Here is a 19,753-nt window from a genome sequence, read left to right as displayed (position 1 = left end):
CGCCTATTCTAATGAGCTTGATAAGAGGTTTGTCAAAGTTGACTTGCACGCACAGCTGAGCGTATCTGTCTCTTGCCCCGATGGCTGTATGAGTATCAATCCTTAACACAGGGCCAATAGCCTTACCAATATCAAGCAACACAGATGGTTTGTAATACTCGATAGAAAGTTCTGGAAGACGAATCCAAATAGTCATAAACGAAAACCTTGTCGTAGATGGCCTGAAATTCGGTTCCCAGTTTCTAATGGATAGATAATGACCCCCAACAAACCTTGGACCTCTAAGGACTTTATCATAATCTACTTTCAAGTAAAAACAGATAAGAAAGAAGTCTTTACCTAAAGCAACACAATCCATTCTTCCACTTGGCTTCCAGAGACCCGTGAGGCGATTAGAGATGAATTGGTACCCCACTGTGTTTCCCACAACTTTGACAATCAATGCATATGACCATGGGGCCCGAATATGTGACTTCCGATCACCTAAGAGGTTGACCGCCGCTATGCTTGCTTCAATATCTGATGTTTCATTGTCGGACTCCGCCTTTGCTTCCATCTTGTTGTTGAAGACAAAAGCTTGTTCATAGGCTCCTGAGATCTCTCTAACGAGGTTTTCCTTGTAAGAACCCCTTCCACTATTCGATCGGGGAGAAGAGTTCAATGAGTGAGCCCTCTCCTGATGGTTTTCCTTGACTTTCTTAGTGCTGCGTTGCAATTCCTCATCTTCCTCTCTTGACCTCACCGACATTTCTTGAGACATACTCTATTTCACCACTCTTAGTTGTCAATTACATTCCATATCCACGTAAACATCCCTGTTATTATTAGGTTGAATATATTGTTTGACTGATGCTCTCTAAATAAATTGTATCCTATTTTCCTTATTCAAAACATGATTTTGAAAACAGCTGAGAAAATATTTTCAAAGTACAAAAAAAAATATATATATATATATATATATATATTTAATGGCATAGTTGTAAATAAATTAAAAACAATTAACTCTACAAATTGTCCAAAATCTTCTATCCCTTAAATGAAGGAGCTTATATTTATCACAAAAAAATTCTCAAACTTCAAATTTAAAACTTATCATTATAACATTTTTTATAAAAAAAAAAAAAAATAGAAAGTCTACCAAGTCCCAACCATTTACTTTTTTATTTCAGTATTTTAAAAGTGAGAGCCAAACGTATAATATAAAAATTATTATTTGAAAATAAAAACAGTAATCCTCCTATTAAACAAGCCCTTAAACACTCATGAAGGTCCTAATTCACGAAGATATGCAGTATCATTATATTGTCCCTTTAGGCTGACTAAATAAAAAGAGTACATATTAATAGTTATATTATGATGGGTAATTGTCGTGGCTAATTAGGCACAAAAAAATTTATTCTAACAAACAAAATATATTGTGGAGGAAGATGACAGATATTAGAACTTGGAAGAATTTAAATTAAAAAAAAAAAAAATACTAATAAGGTTACACTGCTATCAACATAAATAACACACTGCCCGTGGTACGTGAACTTATATAATTCTTAAAAATCTAACTATCAATTGTGACAAAAGTTCTAAAAATTTCTTCACAAAAAAAAGAAAAAGAAAAAAAAAAGGGTGATCTTCAAAATTATCGGAGTCCACTGTCGGATAGGATCTTCAAAAACAACATCAAAGTTCACAGAGGAAAGGAGAGGGTTAGCCCCAGCAAGCCCATGCAATGAGTGCATCTCTAGCCTACAGTAAAGGAAACTTTTGTATTAAGTCATATCAAACAAAGGCCTTTGACAGCAAAACAAAAGCAAATCCATATATACAGCCAAGCAACATGAACAAAACTAAACATGAAAATGCTTGATGTATACATATAACCAACCAGTAAGTATCATAATAATTCAAGGAAGTTCAATCATAAACCAACTCTTCAATAGATCAAAGTTTCCAAGCCTATGTAATGGGAAAAAAAAAAAAAAAAAAAACCCCTACAAGCCTAAATGTCTCCCACCATGTTCTAATTTTTGTGCCAGATAACTTTATGCACTACGTCTCCACTTCAGAGTTAGCTCTCTTGACAGCATTTGATCCTCTTTAATATTTCTTTATTGAGGAAAAAAATAGCTTCTAAATCTCAAACTGCCATAATAAATAAAGCTTCTCCTTTCTTATAAAGCTGATAAACAGAGATGCATTATGCATACAGCAAAGTATTTCATTACCAGGCATATGGAATTCAGAAACACAAAAATATGGAGTTCTCTTATCAAATGATTATGATGAGGCATACCTTAGACAGTCCCCTCCCCCCACCAGAAACAAATATAGAAAAGGACCATTGGATGACTTTGCATAGTCTACTTGTCTGGATGGCCACGTTTAGCCTTACGACGTGCATGGTTGGTATGACCATTTCGAGTAGGTTTCTTTGCCTTTTTGCTGCAGAAAGCAGGCAAATAAAATTCATAATTTTTACTAAAATTCAACCATTTAAAAAAATATTTACCAAAATTCAACCATTTAAAAAAAAGTGTTTGAACCCATTGAGACAGAGGCAGATATTCTGAGCTAAAAAGAACTGATTAATAAACTGACCAGAAAATGGCAGAGCCGATTCTGAACAGTATGATGATGGGCAGGGCCAACAGAGCAGAGGCCTGAAACATTTAATTCACTTGTAAGTCATGTTCTGTGTCAAGAAACACAGAATGAATAATTATATTTCAGGGGCAAAATACACAAAAGGAAAGGCTATACACAACCATTACGTACCGCAAACCACTCCAACTCTCTAGTAGCAAGAGGTCTTGTAAGCTCATGCCTTTTCAACGTCTCTTGTACAGTGGCTTGAATCTTAACAAAGCATAAGAAAATAGCATAATATATTACTAACTCAAGAGGAATGAGCAATTAAAGCAATATAAGTAATATCCAGAATTCCAAATATAGAGTCCTGATTTCTTAATCAACCAACAAATTTGGGGGGACATATTAATCAAATTCTAGAATTTGATGCTTCTACGCCATGAGATACCATAATACAGTAAAATCATCATAAAGCACTTCACGGGGTGTGACTAGAACATCAAGGGGGAAAAAAAGAAGAAGAGAAATATCTAAGTTGCACCGGCACGGACATGGGTACGGATACGGATACGGATACGGGGTACGGCAATTTTTGAAAAATAAGGGTACGACACGGAGTGGGTATGGCAATTAAATAATTAATTAAATTTTATATTTAGGCATATTTTTAAATATTTTTAGACATGAAATACGTTTATGTCTTGAATTTAAAAAGTACAATATTTACAATAAACAACAAGTGAAGGAATGAATTAAAGCCAAAAAGAAGAAGTGAAGGAATGAAAGAAAAAGAAAGATAGACACATGATGACTCGAAAATAGCAAAAGATATACAGTAAGTGCATTAAATTGCCACACCACTCCCACCTAACCATCTGACATCATCAACTAAATAGTTAGATAAGAACATTTGAAAGACACAAAGCAGAAAGCACACAGTTGTAGTGCATTAGCAATGAAGAAACCAAGGACGCAGGAAAAAAAGAAGGAACATAAAGAAGATGTAGCAGCAGCTACAATGGAGAGGAATAGGATCTAAATTAGAAAAGGGTTTAGAAGGGAAAAAAAAAATGAAAGATTTGGAGCACAGATCTCAGTCATTAGGGACCCAGTCAGTGAGTCACAGACCCATTTTTCTCATCTTCTTCTTCCTTTTCTTTTTCTTTTTTCTTCTTGTTTGTACTGGTCCGAAACCTCCTTACCGGCCGAAATGACCAGAACAGACCATGTTGGAGCTGTGTCGGAAAAAAAAAAAAAAAAAAGACACCGCTCAGACACCGGAGTCCAGCGAGTCTTACCGTTATCGGTGTCCGACACGTGTCAAACACCGGTACTTTGCCAAAAATGGCGTGTCGGTGCAACCTAGAGAAATATACTGACATATTTAGATGAATCTTATCGTGATTCCATATTCTGACATAATCAACACATAATTATTTTTAATTAATTTAATATATGCAGTTTAATGGTATATAGTATACACCATATATATTAGTACCTATTAATCCAAACTTATGCATTGCTCATAGCTATCATGGTCAAATCAAGAAAAATGCATCACATTCTAGTACTGAGTTAAAATCAATCATATTTAGCAGTCACTCTAATGAAGCAGCCAATCTAATTAATCTATTAATAAAATTGAACTTATAATTAATTTTGCATAACACTAGTAGAAATTAACATATTGTAATTTTAATTTCATAAGGAGGGCAGAAAAAATACTGATCCATGCAAACTCCCTCCAACTTTACAACCAAAAAAAAAAAAACAGCCATTTGACCAAGCACAACATTTTACAATCATCTAACAAATGAAGCCAGAACCACAGAAGGCATGAAGAACCCACTCCCATTCGCTGCATGCGTCTCTTTACGTGTGTGGCTATGTGTGTTAAGAGAGAACAATGTGAGGGGGAGAATTTGGGGGGTATGGGGAATAACATGGATCCCACAAAATCCAGCAGCCTGCAGCAACAAAACAAACCAGCTGACCAAGAACTTGAAGGAAGTCACAGCTCAAGGAGACATGATCCCAAAAAGATTAGCGCTTTGGGATTCCAAACATCCAAACCAGAGAGAGAAGAGGAGGAGAAGAAAAACATTACCATCATAAATACTTGGCATTTTTTTATTGCTAGGTTACATACCCATTCGGGTCTTGCACCAAAGACTTTACCCTCCATCTCATTCTCTTGGAGGAAGGAGTGTTAATTGAGCTAGAGCTCATTAACATTTATTTAAATAATCTCTTCATATCATTCCAAGACAACATACACACATCCATCTGAAGTAGTCTCACACAACATCATTGGCGAGGGAGGGTGTTATTGTCTTATTGAGTAACTTTAAAATAAATTATCAGCAAAAAAAATGCTAGAATTGGGATAAGTTTGCAAAAATTGAGTACTTAAGCAATTCTAGCCAGTAGCTATTTTTAGCTAGTTTTACCAACTTCAGCTATAATACCAAAATAGAAGAAAGAAAACCTAATCTCATAGAATACTTCTTAATCTTAAGCACTTTTCTATAGCAACTATATTTTAGCAGTTTCCCAACAAAGCAGTCTCCAACAAAATGAAGAAAAAAAAAGTAAGGATTTCAAAATGCTTTGAAGTCTACATTCAACAATCCTATCAAGAGATAAACACATAATTGATGCAACCTACCACCAGGCCCCTAAAGGAAAAAAATAATAATAATAATGACCGAATTCCACCAGAAAGATGACCAGCACTTTAGAGGAGTGTGGATTACTTAAAATAAGTGAAATAGCTCAAATTAGTGGTAAAGGAACAGCAGTAACTGATACCTGATGATGGTAAGTAGTAGCAGATTTCAAAAACTTCCCATAAGCATGAACCACTTTTTTTGTATAGGGCTTTATAGCAACTCGTACTGTATCAACATGAGGTTTTGTCACAGTTGCAATCTGATCAATATATGGTTTGCTGAACTTTTTAGCTTCCTGTTACACGCAAGAATTCTTTCAGATTTGCATTAGTAGAAAAGATGATGAAAGATGCACAGAATATGATATATACCTGAAAGTAAGGATCAATAAATTCATGTGCTCTGACAACATGTGGAGTTACTGCACTCTTTGATGCCTCAAAAACTTCGATAGTTTTCTTGCTTAGTGACTGCACATGTGGTTCAGTATTCGTTTTTACCACCACCCACTGCTCCTTTAAAGTTGGGATCCATTTCTTCAAGCGACAGGACAAAAAATGAAAACAATACATGCCCAGTTTAGTTATGTATTACCAACGAAATCAGATACTGGAATTCCCAAAACACACAAAGCACAAAAGTGGCACTTATAAAAAAAGAGCTTACAGTTTTAATTGTTTCCACGTGAGGTTCAGCCCACTTTTCAGCTTGGACCTTTTTCTCCTGGGCCTAGAACACATTTGAAGCATAAGGCAAATTTGTTGACAAACCATGAGAAAGAAAGACTGGACAACAGTCATTCAATATAAAATTAAACAAGACAAACTAATTATAAAACAAAATAGTGGCACCATTACATAGTCAGAAAACTGTGCGATATTTAACATGGATGAGCAGTTAAAAAAAAAAACCTTCTGGAACACAATATCCATGGCCGGTTTGCCATGCTCATTCCAATGGGTCTCCATGAAGGACTGCCAAAAACAAAAAACAAAAAAAAACATTTTTAGAATTCATGTGAAGAAACCCTTTTTTTTTTTATAAGTATGTGACAAAAGACAAAAGCCAATTGTACAAAACACAACTGCACCATACCTGACAACGGATAAAATGTACAGCAAGCCAATGTGGGAGCCATGCACCATGAACCTGACACAAATCGCATTAGCTTTGCAATCAAATTCCAACACCTTTTTTGTAGCAAACAAACTATCAGAGAAGAAAAGAACAGCAACCATACAAGATATTATGCATTGATTGGCTTCTTCCGATGTCAGCTAGAATTACAGTATGTGTCTAACAGAATATTGCCTGAATGCATAGACCTATCACTAAAAACCAAACAGCCCAACCCATCTGACTGGCCCAACAAGGACCAGTCATTTTTATGCAGCGGCAGGTCAGATACAGGTTTAGACATTGAAAGAAAAACTCACCTACAGACCCAACCTGACCAACAACAATCCACTTAACATTTCTCCTTTACACATGGGTGCCTCCCATTGGCCATCATAGTTTTCCTTTTCTGTACACCTAACACCCTTTCTCTCTCATTTTCATTTTTTAGACACCTACAAATCTCTCTCTCCACCTAATCCTACGGGTGAGCTGAACCACAGGAAGCTGCAAGGGAGGGGACTCAGAGGAGGTGGCAGAGGCCAATGGCAGTGAGTGATCAGTCCAACGGTGGTGAGAAGGGTATTTCAATCAAGGGATCTATACCAAAAACTAAAAAGCCCATGATCACCTCCTAAGGGACAAGGCAGTATTCATGTGATCAGTGAGGTTGAGTGCCAACCCCTCCACCACGACCTTCAGTTACAATGAGGACAGACCATTATTATTGTTGAAAACCCAAAAGTTACAAAATATCATCAATAACTTAACCCTGATATAAGCAAGTACAACCTAAAACTTTCTTCGAAAAAATTCAGTGTGGCGTGAAATAAGGGATTCTTTTATCATTTCTTTGGTAATACATTTTTGATAGGCATCCCTCTAAACAAAAAAGAGCATATAGAAAAATTAGTATTTCATGGAACAAAGTGACAAGCACAACCTAAACCTTTCCAAGCCCAGAATACAAATAGCCTATTTGCAAGTTCAAAAGAGCAGAGAAAATCAATCAATTTTATCCCAAACTTCTAAAATAAAAAACAACCATGCATGAATAGAAGTGATGGCACAACCATAGCATAGTTAGAGGAAAAATATGCAAAGCCCAAGAATACAAGACCATGGTAGTTAATTAGATTCTTAGTATTTTATTTCATGTTTTATTTGTTTGGAAACTACAGCCCTTTTGATCATTTCTTTGCCTGTGCCTGAAGTACCATTCAAGTAATGCCCTTTGATTTCACCTAATTCAGACTGCGCTTAATAAATTGATTCAACAAAAAATAGGAAATGGTCTCTCTGGTATCCACTGGGTTATGCCAAGATCAGTGGCGGGGTTGATATCTTGTTGGCATCAGTGGTTTGGGAAGCATAACTCGAATATTTGGAATTTGGTTCCAGGGTGTTTAATGTGGATTGTTTGGTTGGAACGGAATCGTCACTCCTTTGAGAACATGGAGAAGACTTTGGATGAGTTAAAGGTGTTATGCTAGCGTAGCCTTTTTGAGTGGTCTCGTTGTTGGGGTTTTACTGATTCTTCGTCTCTTTCAGAGTTTTTTTTTTCCCTTAGATTTTCCTTCTCTTAGTTTTTCTTTCTTTGTATCTTACTGTTCATCATCATGAACATCCTGTACTATTTTTTCTTATTAATATTACTTCTTTGATTACCTATCAAAAAAAGGAAATGGTCTCTCCAACACATAAATGATTGGGAATTCACATTCTCATCATCTTACTCTAGAGATAAGGATATTTTCGTACTTCTGTAATTGCCAGTTGTGGGTCATCTAGCTATGGGTCTGTGTGTGAGATTTGGATTAATTCAATTAGGATTTGGTTCAATTCAATTAGGGTTTAGTTTACAAAAAAAGGTAAAGAGTGTTAACTCTCTTTATTTTTTTGATAAGGAAGTGCTCCAAACTCTTTACATTTTTGTCTTAATACCTCTTTACAACCTTAAATCAAATCTTGTCTCTTATCTACAAAACCCTAGTCATTCTTGAACCCTAACCATTCTTTCTAAAGGCTCTAAAGCATAAATCCACAAATCCTCCAAACCCAAGCCTACCACAAGTGCACAAACAATTTCAACAATTTGTCCTACATCAATAAGCAATAGAGAAATAGAGAGCATGAGAAACTAAGTCAGTTTAACTTCTTACCTCCGATAATTCTTTAGATTTTGAAGTGGCCTCAAACTTGAACTTAATCATTTCCTCCTAAAAAAAAAAAAAAAAAGAGGAACACATAAGAACCATCACCTAGAATCTGACATAAAATGAGATTTTTTGTAAGCACTAACTGAAGTACCTCAGCAACCTTTAGAGCACGTTCAAATTTCCGAATCTTGCTCTTCTGTTCATCATTAGTCTTTTGGAGCTGTAAAAAGAAGACATTGTTTGACATCATAAACCATCCCCCACATGATAATATCAAGAAAATTTCAAATTATGTGATTCATAAAATCGTAAAGTGGAATACAAAGGAATATGTAAGTGTAACATAATAAACAGTCAATTATATGGAAAAAAAAAAAATTATTATGCAATAACCTGATCTCAAGCACTTGGAATCTCTTTTAGCCAAAAAAAAGGCACAGGAACGTCACAAATTTTCTTAACTTCTTTTTTTTTGATAAATAACGTAAGAATATTATTAATAATAATGAAAAAGAAGTCGCCAAGCCGAGTACATTGGGGATGTACTATGGGTACAAAAATCAAGAAACAAAAGAACAACGGTCAAGAAAAATAGAAAAGGAAGAACAAGAAAAATGAGAAAAAACCACACTCCATTCAAAGAGAGTGTGTAAGAAGAAAGACTTAATCTCTATCAAAGAGCGTTCGCAGCCCTCAAAGCTTCTAGCATTCCTTTCTCGCCAAATGCACCAAATCAAGCAGTGAGGAACTAATTTCCAAACATCAATGTGACGATGTCGCGCAAACTTTCCTTGCCAAGCCTCAAACACCTCAAGAACAGTACGAGGCATAACCCACTGAATGCCAAACAAACAAAAAACCAAAGACCACAATTCCCAAGCTATGGTACAATGAAGTAGAAGATGATCCACCGACTCCCCACACTTCTTACACATAAAGCACCAATCAATCACAATCACTCGTCTTTTACGAAGGTTGTCTGTTGTTAAAATCTTACCTAAGGAAGCAGACCAAGAAAAGAAGGCTACTCTTGGAGGAGCCTTTGATTGCCATATCATATTCCAGGGAAAGGAAACAAGATTATGAGGGTAGAAAGAACGGTAATAACCTCTAACCTCAAAACCTGTATTCCTTGCAGGCTTCCAACATACCCTATCTGGTCCAAACCCTCTTGTTGACGAGGAGTAAAGTAGCCCCATAAACCGATCAAAGGCTTCTTCTTCCCAGTCTTGTGGAGGACGACGAAATTGCACATTCCAATGATACCTCCCAGCAGACCAACCCATAACTTCAGCCACTGAGGAATCCTTGGACCTACTAAGACAATAAAGCTCCGGAAAGGCCTCTTGGAGAGTACAATCCCCACACCACACATGTTTCCAAAATTTCACTCTAGTACCATCCCCCACATCATAAACAAGTAATTTAGAGAAGTTCAACCAACCACTTCTAATATATCTCCACAAGCTGACCCCATAAGGACTTGTCACCTTCTTCGTACACCAACCACCCCAAATATTCCCATATTTTGCCTCTATAACCCTTCTCCATAAAGCATCAATCTCGGTGCCATACCTCCACAACCATTTACCCAGTAAGGCAGAATTAAAATTACCTAACTGTCTTATACCCAACCCCCCATCCTTCAGTGGCCTACAAACCTTGGCCCAATTAACTAAATGAATTTTAGGTTCACCACCAATCCCATCCCACAAAAAATCTCTCTGTAATTTCTCCATACGCTTAGCCACCTTACCTGGTAAAGGAAGAAGAGAAAGAAAATATGTAGGTAAGGACGATAGTGAGCTCTTAATGAGGGTCACCTTACCCCCTTTAGATAAATACATTCTCTTCCAACCTGCTAATCTCCTCTCCATTCTCTCAAGAATAGGGTTCCAAACAGATAAGTCCTTAAATTTAGCACCCAAAGGAAGGCCCAAATATTTCAAGGGCAGAGAAGACTGCCCACACCCCAACAGACCCACCAAAGCCTCCAAATTGGGTACGCCACCAACAGGTACCAACTCAGATTTCCCTAAATTAATATGAAGCCCGGACACCTCCTCAAATCTAGTAAGAACCGCTCTCAAATTAGCAATCTGAGACGGTTCAGCATCACAAAAAATCAAAGTGTCATCTGCAAATAGGAGATGAGACACCATCACTGATGGACCAACCACACCGCCCACAGAAAAACCTGAAAATTGCCCAGCAGAGGCAGCCACATCCAACATACGACTTAATGCCTCCATCACAATATCAAACAACAATGGAGATAAAGGATCCCCTTGTCGAAGCCCCCTAGAACTTCCAAAAAAATCAGTTGGGCTGCCATTGATCAAAATAGAGAACTTTACAGTTGAAATGCAATATCTTATCCAGTTTCTCCATTTGTCTGAGAAACCACAACGTTGCAGCATATACAATAAAAAATCCCAACTCACATGATCATACGCCTTCTCAACATCCAACTTACAAAGCACACCCGGGACTCCTGACTTCAATCTACTATCAATACATTCAGCAGCTATCAAGACGGAATCCAAAATCTGTCTGCCCTTCACAAAAGCATTTTGTGAATCCGAAATAAGACCATGTGCCACCCTACGAAGCCGATTAGCCAATACCTTAGAAATAATCTTATACATCCCACCAACTAAGCTGATAGGCCGATAATCCTTTACCTCCACAGCATCCACTTTCTTAGGAATAAGGGCTAGGAATGAAGCATTCAGACTCTTCTCAAACACCGCCTGAGAATGGAAATTATGGAATACAGCCATAATATTAGGTTTCAAAACACCCCAACAAGACTGGAAAAAGGCCATGGAAAAGCCATCCGGGCCAGGTGCCTTATCACCATTAAAATCATGGATCACCTCAAACACTTCTCCTTCCTCAAAAGGCCTATCTAGCCAACTTGCATCTTCCACCGAGATGCTAGAAAATTCCACATCATCTAAGACAGGTCTGTGAGCCACCTCCTCAAGGTAAAGCTGTCTATAAAATTGAGAAATACGGTTTGCTATAGCAGCAGGGTCCGAAGACAACACCCCATCCACCATGAGCCTATCAATAGAATTAGCCCTCCTATGAGAATTAGCTATACGATGGAAAAACTTAGTATTCCTGTCTCCTTCCCTAACACAAAGAACTCTAGATTTCTGTCTCCAACTAATTTCTTCCAACAGAGTAACTTTCTCTAACTCATCACGAATTCTTCCCATTTCCACCCTTTCCTCCACTGATAATCCCGGACTCTCCTCCCTATTCTCTAGAACACTAAGGTCCTTCCACAATTTTTTTATTCGAACATCAACATGACCAAACACCTCCACATTCCATCTTTTCAAATCATTTTTAAGGAGCTTTAATTTATTAGCCAGAATAAAGCTCGGTGCACCATGAACCTGGTAGGAATCCCACCATGACCGAACCCTATCCATAAAACCTTCATCCCTTAGCCACATATTCTCAAATCTAAATGGCCTACTCCCTCTCTGAAAAGAACCACCCTCAAGGACAATTGGAAAATGATCTGAGCACAATTTAGACAGCCGTCTTTGAGAAACTGTTGGGAACTTGTCCTCCCAATCTGCAGAAAACAAAAATCTGTCTAGCCTAGCCTTCGAAACAACTTCTCTAGAATTTGACCAAGTGAAAGTACCTCCTTGCAAAGGCAGATCAATAAGACCCTGTTCTGAGATAAAATTAGAAAACTCCCTCATTGCAGTAGTGAAAGAAGTAGACCCCAATCGTTCAGAAGGGAACCTAACCACATTAAAGTCACCACCCACACACCATGGGACATCCCACCAGCTATTCAAGCCACAGAGTTCCTCCCATAATAGCCTCCTATCTCGGTGTAAATTAGGACCATAAACACCCGTAAACGCCCATACAAACTGATCTGACACACTTGTAAACTTACAAGAAACTGAAAATCTCCCCACTGCTTCCTCCATTTTATTCACTACCCGAGTGTCCCACATCACTAACACCCCACCAGAAGCACCACAAGAACCTAAGTAAGACCAATCAACATGTTGACCACCCCACAAGCTACGAATCACTGCTCTATTAATCAGCCCCATTTTGGTTTCTTGGAGACAAACCACATCTGGCCCCCAATTTCTAATCAAATTTCTAACCCTGAGCCTTTTATCCTGCTCATTCAACCCTCTAACATTCCAAGAAATAATCTTCACATTCATTGATAAGACACTACCGCCCGCTCGGAACTTGCACTCCTTACTTTATTCGTATCATACTCAACATGTAAAGATGACAGCAAATTCTTCAACTCCCGCTGCCCTTTCTGACCGGACTTAACCAACTTCTTTTGATCACCCACCACAAGTTTCTGTCTATCTTTCTTACTAGCCTCAATGGATAATAACAATCCTGTAATCTGCTCCTCAAAACCTTCCAGGGAAGTGCCCACAGATTTTTTGAAAGCCTTTATCCTATTGATTACCCATTGTGATAGTTGACAACTATCCACCCTCTCCTTACACCCAATTTCCTTCATAGGACTATTCTCCAACTCCAACGGACCTTCAGAAGCCAAAGGTACCACAACTAAAGGCTCATCATTCCCTCACAGGACCTCAACCGTCCACAACTAACAAAAAGAAAGCGCGCTTTTAAAAGAATGAGCATGTTTAGTGAATGATTACTCAAAATTTGGTTTATTGAGCATTGTACATTAATTTTCAAATGGAGATTAGTCATTTTTGCACTTGGAAGTTTTAGTGATCTATATCCAACTCACTTAATGGCAAAATTTGTTACGACTGATATATTCATGCCATAGAAGATACAGAAGTCATGTCCAAATTCAGCCAAAGAAATAAATAGTAAAACAGATGAGAGAGAGAGAGTTCTGCAACAGAATTTTAGGCCTATCTGGTGCCATGTTAATTCACTCATGTAAATAACTATACAACAAACCCCACGGGGTTGGCTAAGTGGTTCCTAAGGCCTCATGATATCCATGAGTTCCTGGGTTCAAAACCTCTTGTTAACATGGGGCCACCCCTCCCTATAATAACCTGGTGTGTGTGGGAAACGCAAGCGTGGCGGGGGGGGGGGGGGGGGCGCGGGGTGAGGAAGGGCGGAGGGTTGCATACATCTGAGGGAATAGTTAGATACTTGAAAAGGTTTGGATATCCTCATTTGTCAAAAAAATAACTATACAAAAAGGCTTCTAAAAATAAAAATAAATAACAGAGGAAGGGAACAAAAGTAAACTCTAAAATCATTTTGAAGAAAAGCTAAAGGCATGTTTTCCAAATACCAAGGGTCCGTTTGGATAGAGCTTATTGCTGAAAACTGAAAACACTGTACCAAAATAATTTTAAAATGTGTGAATAGTGTCGTGGGACCCATTTTTAATAAAAAAATTCTGTAAAGTGAAGTTTGTGGGTCCCGTGAACAGTACACGGGACCCACAAATGTGCTGAAAAGTCAGCAAAAGCGGGCTACTGTTCATGCACAGTGCATGAACAGTAGCCTTTGTCCCCTGACCCGTACAGCAGCAGAAGAAGAAAAAAAAAAAAAAAACGCAAAACGCTGGACGTGGCCACAAAACGCCCAATCCAAACTCAGCCCACATCGAAGAGGAAGAGGAAAAGTAATTTTGCTCAAGTATCAAGATTGTATAAGAAAGAACAAATTCAATAAAATTAGTAGAATATTTTTTTTTTGATAAGTTAGTAGAATATTTTCCTCAAGTAGGCGTGAAGGTTTTTTTTTTTCTCTTTCATTTATCAGGAGTGTATAAAAGAAAGTAATTTTCCTCAGTACATGTGACCAACGCCGCTATTTGATCTGACAAATGATAGTATCTCGTACAGATCACCATTCAAGTTTAGATTTAGACTTGCTTCCATGAACATGGTTCTGTGATGTTAAAGCACAGCAATCCTTAAATACTATAAAAAAGATGCACAACGTCAACAAGCAAAAGTTAAAAAGGAGATTAAATTTTGTAACATTGTATGCTACTAGCAACCATATTTCAAGAAGGCAAAAAATGGGGAAAGACTGAGAAACATAGCCATAACAAGTTAGGCCTTCATATATAATTTGGCCAAATAAATACTCACATTCTCTAGTTTCGAACTCAATTCTTGAACTTTCTTCTCAGCTTCATTTACCCGAGATTCGAAGGCCTTCTTCTCCTCATTTTGTGTTTCTAGTTCCCTTTTCAGTTTGTCAGCCTGTATAAAATATGACAGATCATATAGCAACCATGGTTTTCAACAGAGTAAATTGTTTGCTTGCCAATATCTTACCTGCTTCTCTAATTCACCTGCACGTGCATGAGCCTTTCCGATCCGCTCCTCAACATCTACCGTTCCTTTTTTCTGAAAATAAAAATATATATACAATAAGTAATAACATAGAAATCTTGTTGACACAGATTTTAAGTTATTGGTTTTGGGAAGTCCAATGCTAATGCCTCACCTGGAGGGAAGCAACCTCACTCTGCAACAACGCGATGCTATCTGACTTTTCTTGAATGACTTTTTCCTTCGCCGCTATAATCTCTTCCTTTGATTTCAATTCTTTGGACTTCTCATCAAAATGGGACTCTACAATAACAGATATGGAGAAAGGTTGTCAGCCAACACAACCAAACATAGAATCCATTTCAATTTGTAAAAGTTCCTTCAACCGCAATACTCTGATACTCAACACCACTCAACTAAACCTTAATCCCAACTAATTAAGCGACAACATTTTTTAAACAGAAGAAACAACATAAATTTTTATCAGTGACTTAGGTTACAATCTGATTAACATTGTTTGTACTATATGATATAAGTCATATAGTACCAAACACAGAAGACTAAGGAAACCTAGAATTGTAAAAATAAACCTAGATTAGTTTCGACAGAACCAAACACAGCACCGTTAATTTTGTTCCATCATAGTTACACTATCACAGAAATTAAACAAACCAATCGTTCCTAAAATCAATCTTAGAAACTTCGTAAACTGGAGTCAACAATAAACCGAAGCAATATTTCCTCAAAAATTCATAAGTCTTACTGCGTAAAATTCAACACACGGATAAAATTTAAACACGAACAAAAATGGCTAAGTTTTCTCAGCAACCAAACAGAACAATAAGAAAGATTATTTTATTAAAAAAATTGAAAATAAAAGCTGTGAAGTTCGGAAGTAAGGAGGAAACTAACGAAGAGCTTGGATCTTGGACTTGAGTTGGTCCAATTCGATCTTCAAAGCAGAGGAATCAGGTCCGTCCGATCTGATGACTTTAGCGTTCTCTTCTTCACTGTCCGATAGTTCTCCTTCGATCGAAACATCAGCCCTAATGTGAGTGAAAATTAGGGCTAGAAAGATTGAGAAAATCACAAGCTTTGAGGCCGCCATGAGAGATGAAAATCTCACACACACATTCACAGCCTCCACAAAACCCAGAGAGAGAGAGAGAGAGAGAGAGAAGATTTTCGAAGCGTTTTTGGTGTTTCACTTCTCGCAACGACTCGTCTACTCCTATTAAAATATCAAAGATCAGTACGAACCAGATTTGCTTTCTTTCGTTTTCTGTGAGTTCGGGCGGTTGATCTTTAAGGGGACCCGACACGTGTCGGTTAAGATTGAGATCGGACGGTGGTGACAGGTGTAAAATGTGGGTTTTGCATTGAGCTTGACGGAGATTTCAATCTGGTTGTTTGGTTGGGTTGGTGGAAGTTGGGGTTTGGAAGTATAAATGGCAAAAATACACACAACGCAGACCTTTTATTAGGCTTTTTCACTTTTCAATTTTGGACTCTGTGACTTTTATTTTCTTCCTTTCCTACAAAGTAGTTACTTTTTTTAAGCTTTGGGAGAATTTGTGGCTTTTAGTTAGTTTTCCTAGTAAAGGTTTTTTTTTTTTGTTGAGCGGAATATTTGGGTTCAGATCTCGTTTGACACCAAAAATTTATTGGTATTTTGACCTTATAGTCAACAACAGTGCAATAAATTATAATCTTATCTAAAAATTAATGATTTATTTCTCTTTTATTTGTATATAATCAGGAAACTTGATGATTATGATAATTATTAATAGGAATTAATCTTCATTGTATTCATTTATGAAATATTAAATATGAAATTTGATAATTATGGTATATATTATTACTAATCGGGAATCCGTGCAATGTAATAAAAAGTTTAACAAAATATGATTTTTTTTCTTTTTTTTCTAATTATATTTAATAATTTTGGTAATTACTAATAAACATTTATTATGATTGTGCATATATGAAACTATATATTTGTTAGGATTGAGATCAGGTACAATACCCTGATACAATAGCAATGAACGATTGAGATTGAAAGTTACAAAAAGCAACTTTCAATCTCAACCATTAAATAAAAAATATTAAAAATAAAATAAAAAAATTTAAGTTAAAAATGTAAAATAAAAAATAAAAAATAAAAAAAAGTGAAGAAAGTGATGTAATTGCAATTGATCTCAATCCCTTTTTTTTTTTTTTTGAGGGGGCTCAATCCTATTTGCTAGTATTAAAGAAAAATACTTATTAAATAATAATAGTCTTGATCCTATCAAATTAGGTATGTGTTACATATCATATCATATAATAGTTTTGCTATGCGTTTCGTAAATAATTAAAATAATTTATTTTAAATGAAACTCTATTATAAAAAATCAAGTTAATTATCAATATGTAGGATGATTTACTTAAAGCATAAATCTATTACCTATATTTACAAGAATTTTGAAATACTACTTTGACTTCTAACTTGTTCTAAATAAAATAAAATAAAAACTACTCCAACTAAAGTTTTAGTTTCAAAAAGCTACGAAATTAAAATAAAATTTAATTTTTGAGTTATAAGAAAGTAGGGTAGTGGAAGTAGGAAGGAATATTTTTAATATTTTTCAATTTACTATTTTAACCCCATGGAATAATGATAAGTTAATTAAATTAGGAGTATTTTTAACTATAAAAAAGATAATAACTAACTTTTTGAATCCTTTTAATTTATATAGATTACTATTTATAAGTATTTTGATTGTCTATTATAATTTTATATTTTAATTTTAAAAAATCATGCTCTATATATTATGTATGTACAAAATGACTCAACATATGTTACATGCTATAAAATAAATGCTTTTTTTGTCCTGTGATTCATTTGATTATTAAGACAATTTCATCAAAAAAATTATTAAGAAAATTTTATTAACTTTAACTTATAAAATGTTTTTTGATTAGTTCATACATTCCATATAATTTGAAGGGTCAACTCTTGCTGCTCAACTACAATGTTACCTTGAAACAAAATAAATAAAGAGGAAAAAGACAGCTGGCTAGTTGGGTACACTTTCTAACAAACCACCTTTAAAAAGAATTTTGAAAAATATTATATATATATATGTGTGTGTGTGTGTGGGGTTGCGCAGGCTCTATACCAGTTAGGCCCACGGCCCATGCTCTATTCCAGTCAGGCCCACTGTCCCTAATTCATGTTAGTGAAAAATCGTAGTTAATATATATATATTTTTTGACTGAAATTATACAGTATTATTTTGGTTAATTTAGATAAGATGATATTGGGGTCCATTTTCCCTTATGAAACTCCGAAGCCACACAGATTGGCTTGTCTCCCATTCTTTGAAGGTCCAATTTAGGTGAAATTCACTAACTTGCTCACATATGCAGCACACAACTTCATTATTTGCCGATATTCTTTGTATAATTAGTGTAGCTGTCCTTTGACCATAGTAGCTTTTTTTTTTTGTTATTGGTGCAACCATTATTAACCCCTTCGCCTTGGAACCATATTTTGATATTCATTTGTTATCGTTGTTCATTGCCATGGATAGTTATCTATGCGGTTATTTATGCATTGTGGCTAGAGATGGAACTACTAAGGGACTGAGGGGGCCATGGCTTCCCACCCTGACCCCGAATTTTTAAAAAATACTAATAGTATACAACACATTTAATGAATACTTTAACAATTGAGTCCAAAATAATTATTTTTGGCCCCCCTCCTCCCAATAAGTTACAAGTTAACCTATGAAAATGATAAAACCCAACTCGCAAACAACTATACCACAACGTATGTGTTATTGTGTTGGTTGTTTCTTACTCTTTCTTCTTAGATCCAAGCTATTTTTTTTTATAAGTGTTAAGATTGACTATTTGAATTTTTGTGAAAAAGATATGACTATTTTTGCTAAAAAGAAAAAAAAAATGTGTAAAGCAAAAAAGAAGAAAGATGAATATAAATTACAAACCAAGTTAATGTACTTGTAGTGAGTGAGAGTGGGATCCGTGGATGACCATTAATCAGTGTGTGGGGTGGGATGGCAGGTGTGTTTGGCAATTAATTTTTAACTTAAAATATTTAATTTTTTTAACTTACTACTTACTTGTTATTGTTGGTTGTTTATTAGTAAATTAGTTTAATTTTATGTGAGGTAATTTGGAATTGAATAGTTGCGTTAACAAATGGGTGCCAATGTGTAGTGTATAGTCATTAGTATTACAAATTTTACTACATAAATTTTAAAAATTCATGTATCATTAATTAAAAGAAAATTATGATTGAATGGGAAATTGTTACAAAGTTTACAACAAAATCAACTATAGATGATTTTTGTTATTTAAAAGAATTTTGAATTATATTTTTAAATTACTAATTTAAAATGAATTAATAAACAGTTATTTTGTTTCTCCTCTCTTTTGTTGATATTTTTTAAACATTAAATATATGCTAATTTGTATTTTTTTTTTAAATTATTGAGGCTTTGACCCCCCTTAAATTTTGATCATAGTTCCGTCTCTAATTGTGGTTAGTCTATTTTTCATTCAATTTCAATTTGATTATTCATGATCATTTTGAAGGCATCTTCATGGTCTTAGATTCCAAACTCAAGGTATGATCAAGCCTCTACATTTATGAGGGGCACTGTTAAAGATATATGGTTACTTCTTATGTTTAGGGTAAGCTCATGTAGAGTTAGCTTAGCCCAGCTCATGTGTGTGTATTGTATGTAGTTCATTGTATATATAATAATTTAACATAGTAAAGATGTAGCCAATAACGGGGAACATTACTTTGGCTCTCTCCTTTACATTTTTTTTCTCCCTTCATTTATTTTAACAAAAAATGGAGCAGGAAGGGAAGAAAGAGAGATGAAATTTTATTTCCAAGCATTTGGCTTAGAAG

The 19,753-nt window shown here is 35.8% G+C and overlaps 1 protein-coding gene across 2 annotated transcripts; it reads right to left on the bottom strand.

Moving 5' to 3' along the window:
- Positions 1-1,435: 1,435 nt before the first annotated feature.
- LOC142614274 (uncharacterized) lies at positions 1,436-16,318 on the bottom strand. 2 transcript variants are annotated; one of them, XM_075786858.1, is made up of 15 exons: positions 15,739-16,318; positions 15,002-15,129; positions 14,830-14,901; positions 14,641-14,754; positions 8,682-8,750; positions 8,534-8,590; positions 6,351-6,404; positions 6,167-6,229; positions 5,922-5,984; positions 5,627-5,791; positions 5,395-5,550; positions 2,770-2,850; positions 2,593-2,654; positions 2,288-2,436; positions 1,436-1,740 (listed from the first exon to the last, which is right to left on the bottom strand). In XM_075786858.1, the coding sequence occupies exons 1-14, from the start codon at positions 15,932-15,934 to the stop codon at positions 2,355-2,357; spliced, it is 1,362 nt and encodes a 453-aa protein (XP_075642973.1). In that variant the 5' UTR covers positions 15,935-16,318; the 3' UTR covers positions 1,436-1,740; positions 2,288-2,354. The 2 variants fall into 2 exon arrangements, with proteins under 2 accessions (XP_075642973.1, XP_075642974.1); XM_075786859.1 differs by having other exon boundaries at positions 8,691-8,750; positions 15,739-16,299.
- Positions 16,319-19,753: the final 3,435 nt, after the last annotated feature.

The sequence above is a fragment of the Castanea sativa genome, chromosome 10, assembly GCF_040712315.1.
Source record: "Castanea sativa cultivar Marrone di Chiusa Pesio chromosome 10, ASM4071231v1".
NCBI lineage: Eukaryota > Viridiplantae > Streptophyta > Magnoliopsida > Fagales > Fagaceae > Castanea > Castanea sativa.
The sequence above is the reverse complement of the archived record's forward strand: the minus strand, read 5'-3'. Positions and strand labels throughout refer to the sequence as shown.

Coding starts and splice junctions, on each gene's coding strand:
- LOC142614274 (XM_075786858.1), bottom strand. CDS start 15,934: ATGGCGGCCTCAAAGCTTGTGATTTTCTCAATCTTTCTAGCCCTAATT. Junction 8,751..14,640: donor TGAGTTCGAAACTAGAGAAT/GTGAGTATTTAT, acceptor TTCTTTTTACAG/CTCCAAAAGACTAATGATGA. Junction 2,437..2,592: donor ATCGGCTCTGCCATTTTCTG/GTCAGTTTATTA, acceptor TGCTTTCTGCAG/CAAAAAGGCAAAGAAACCTA.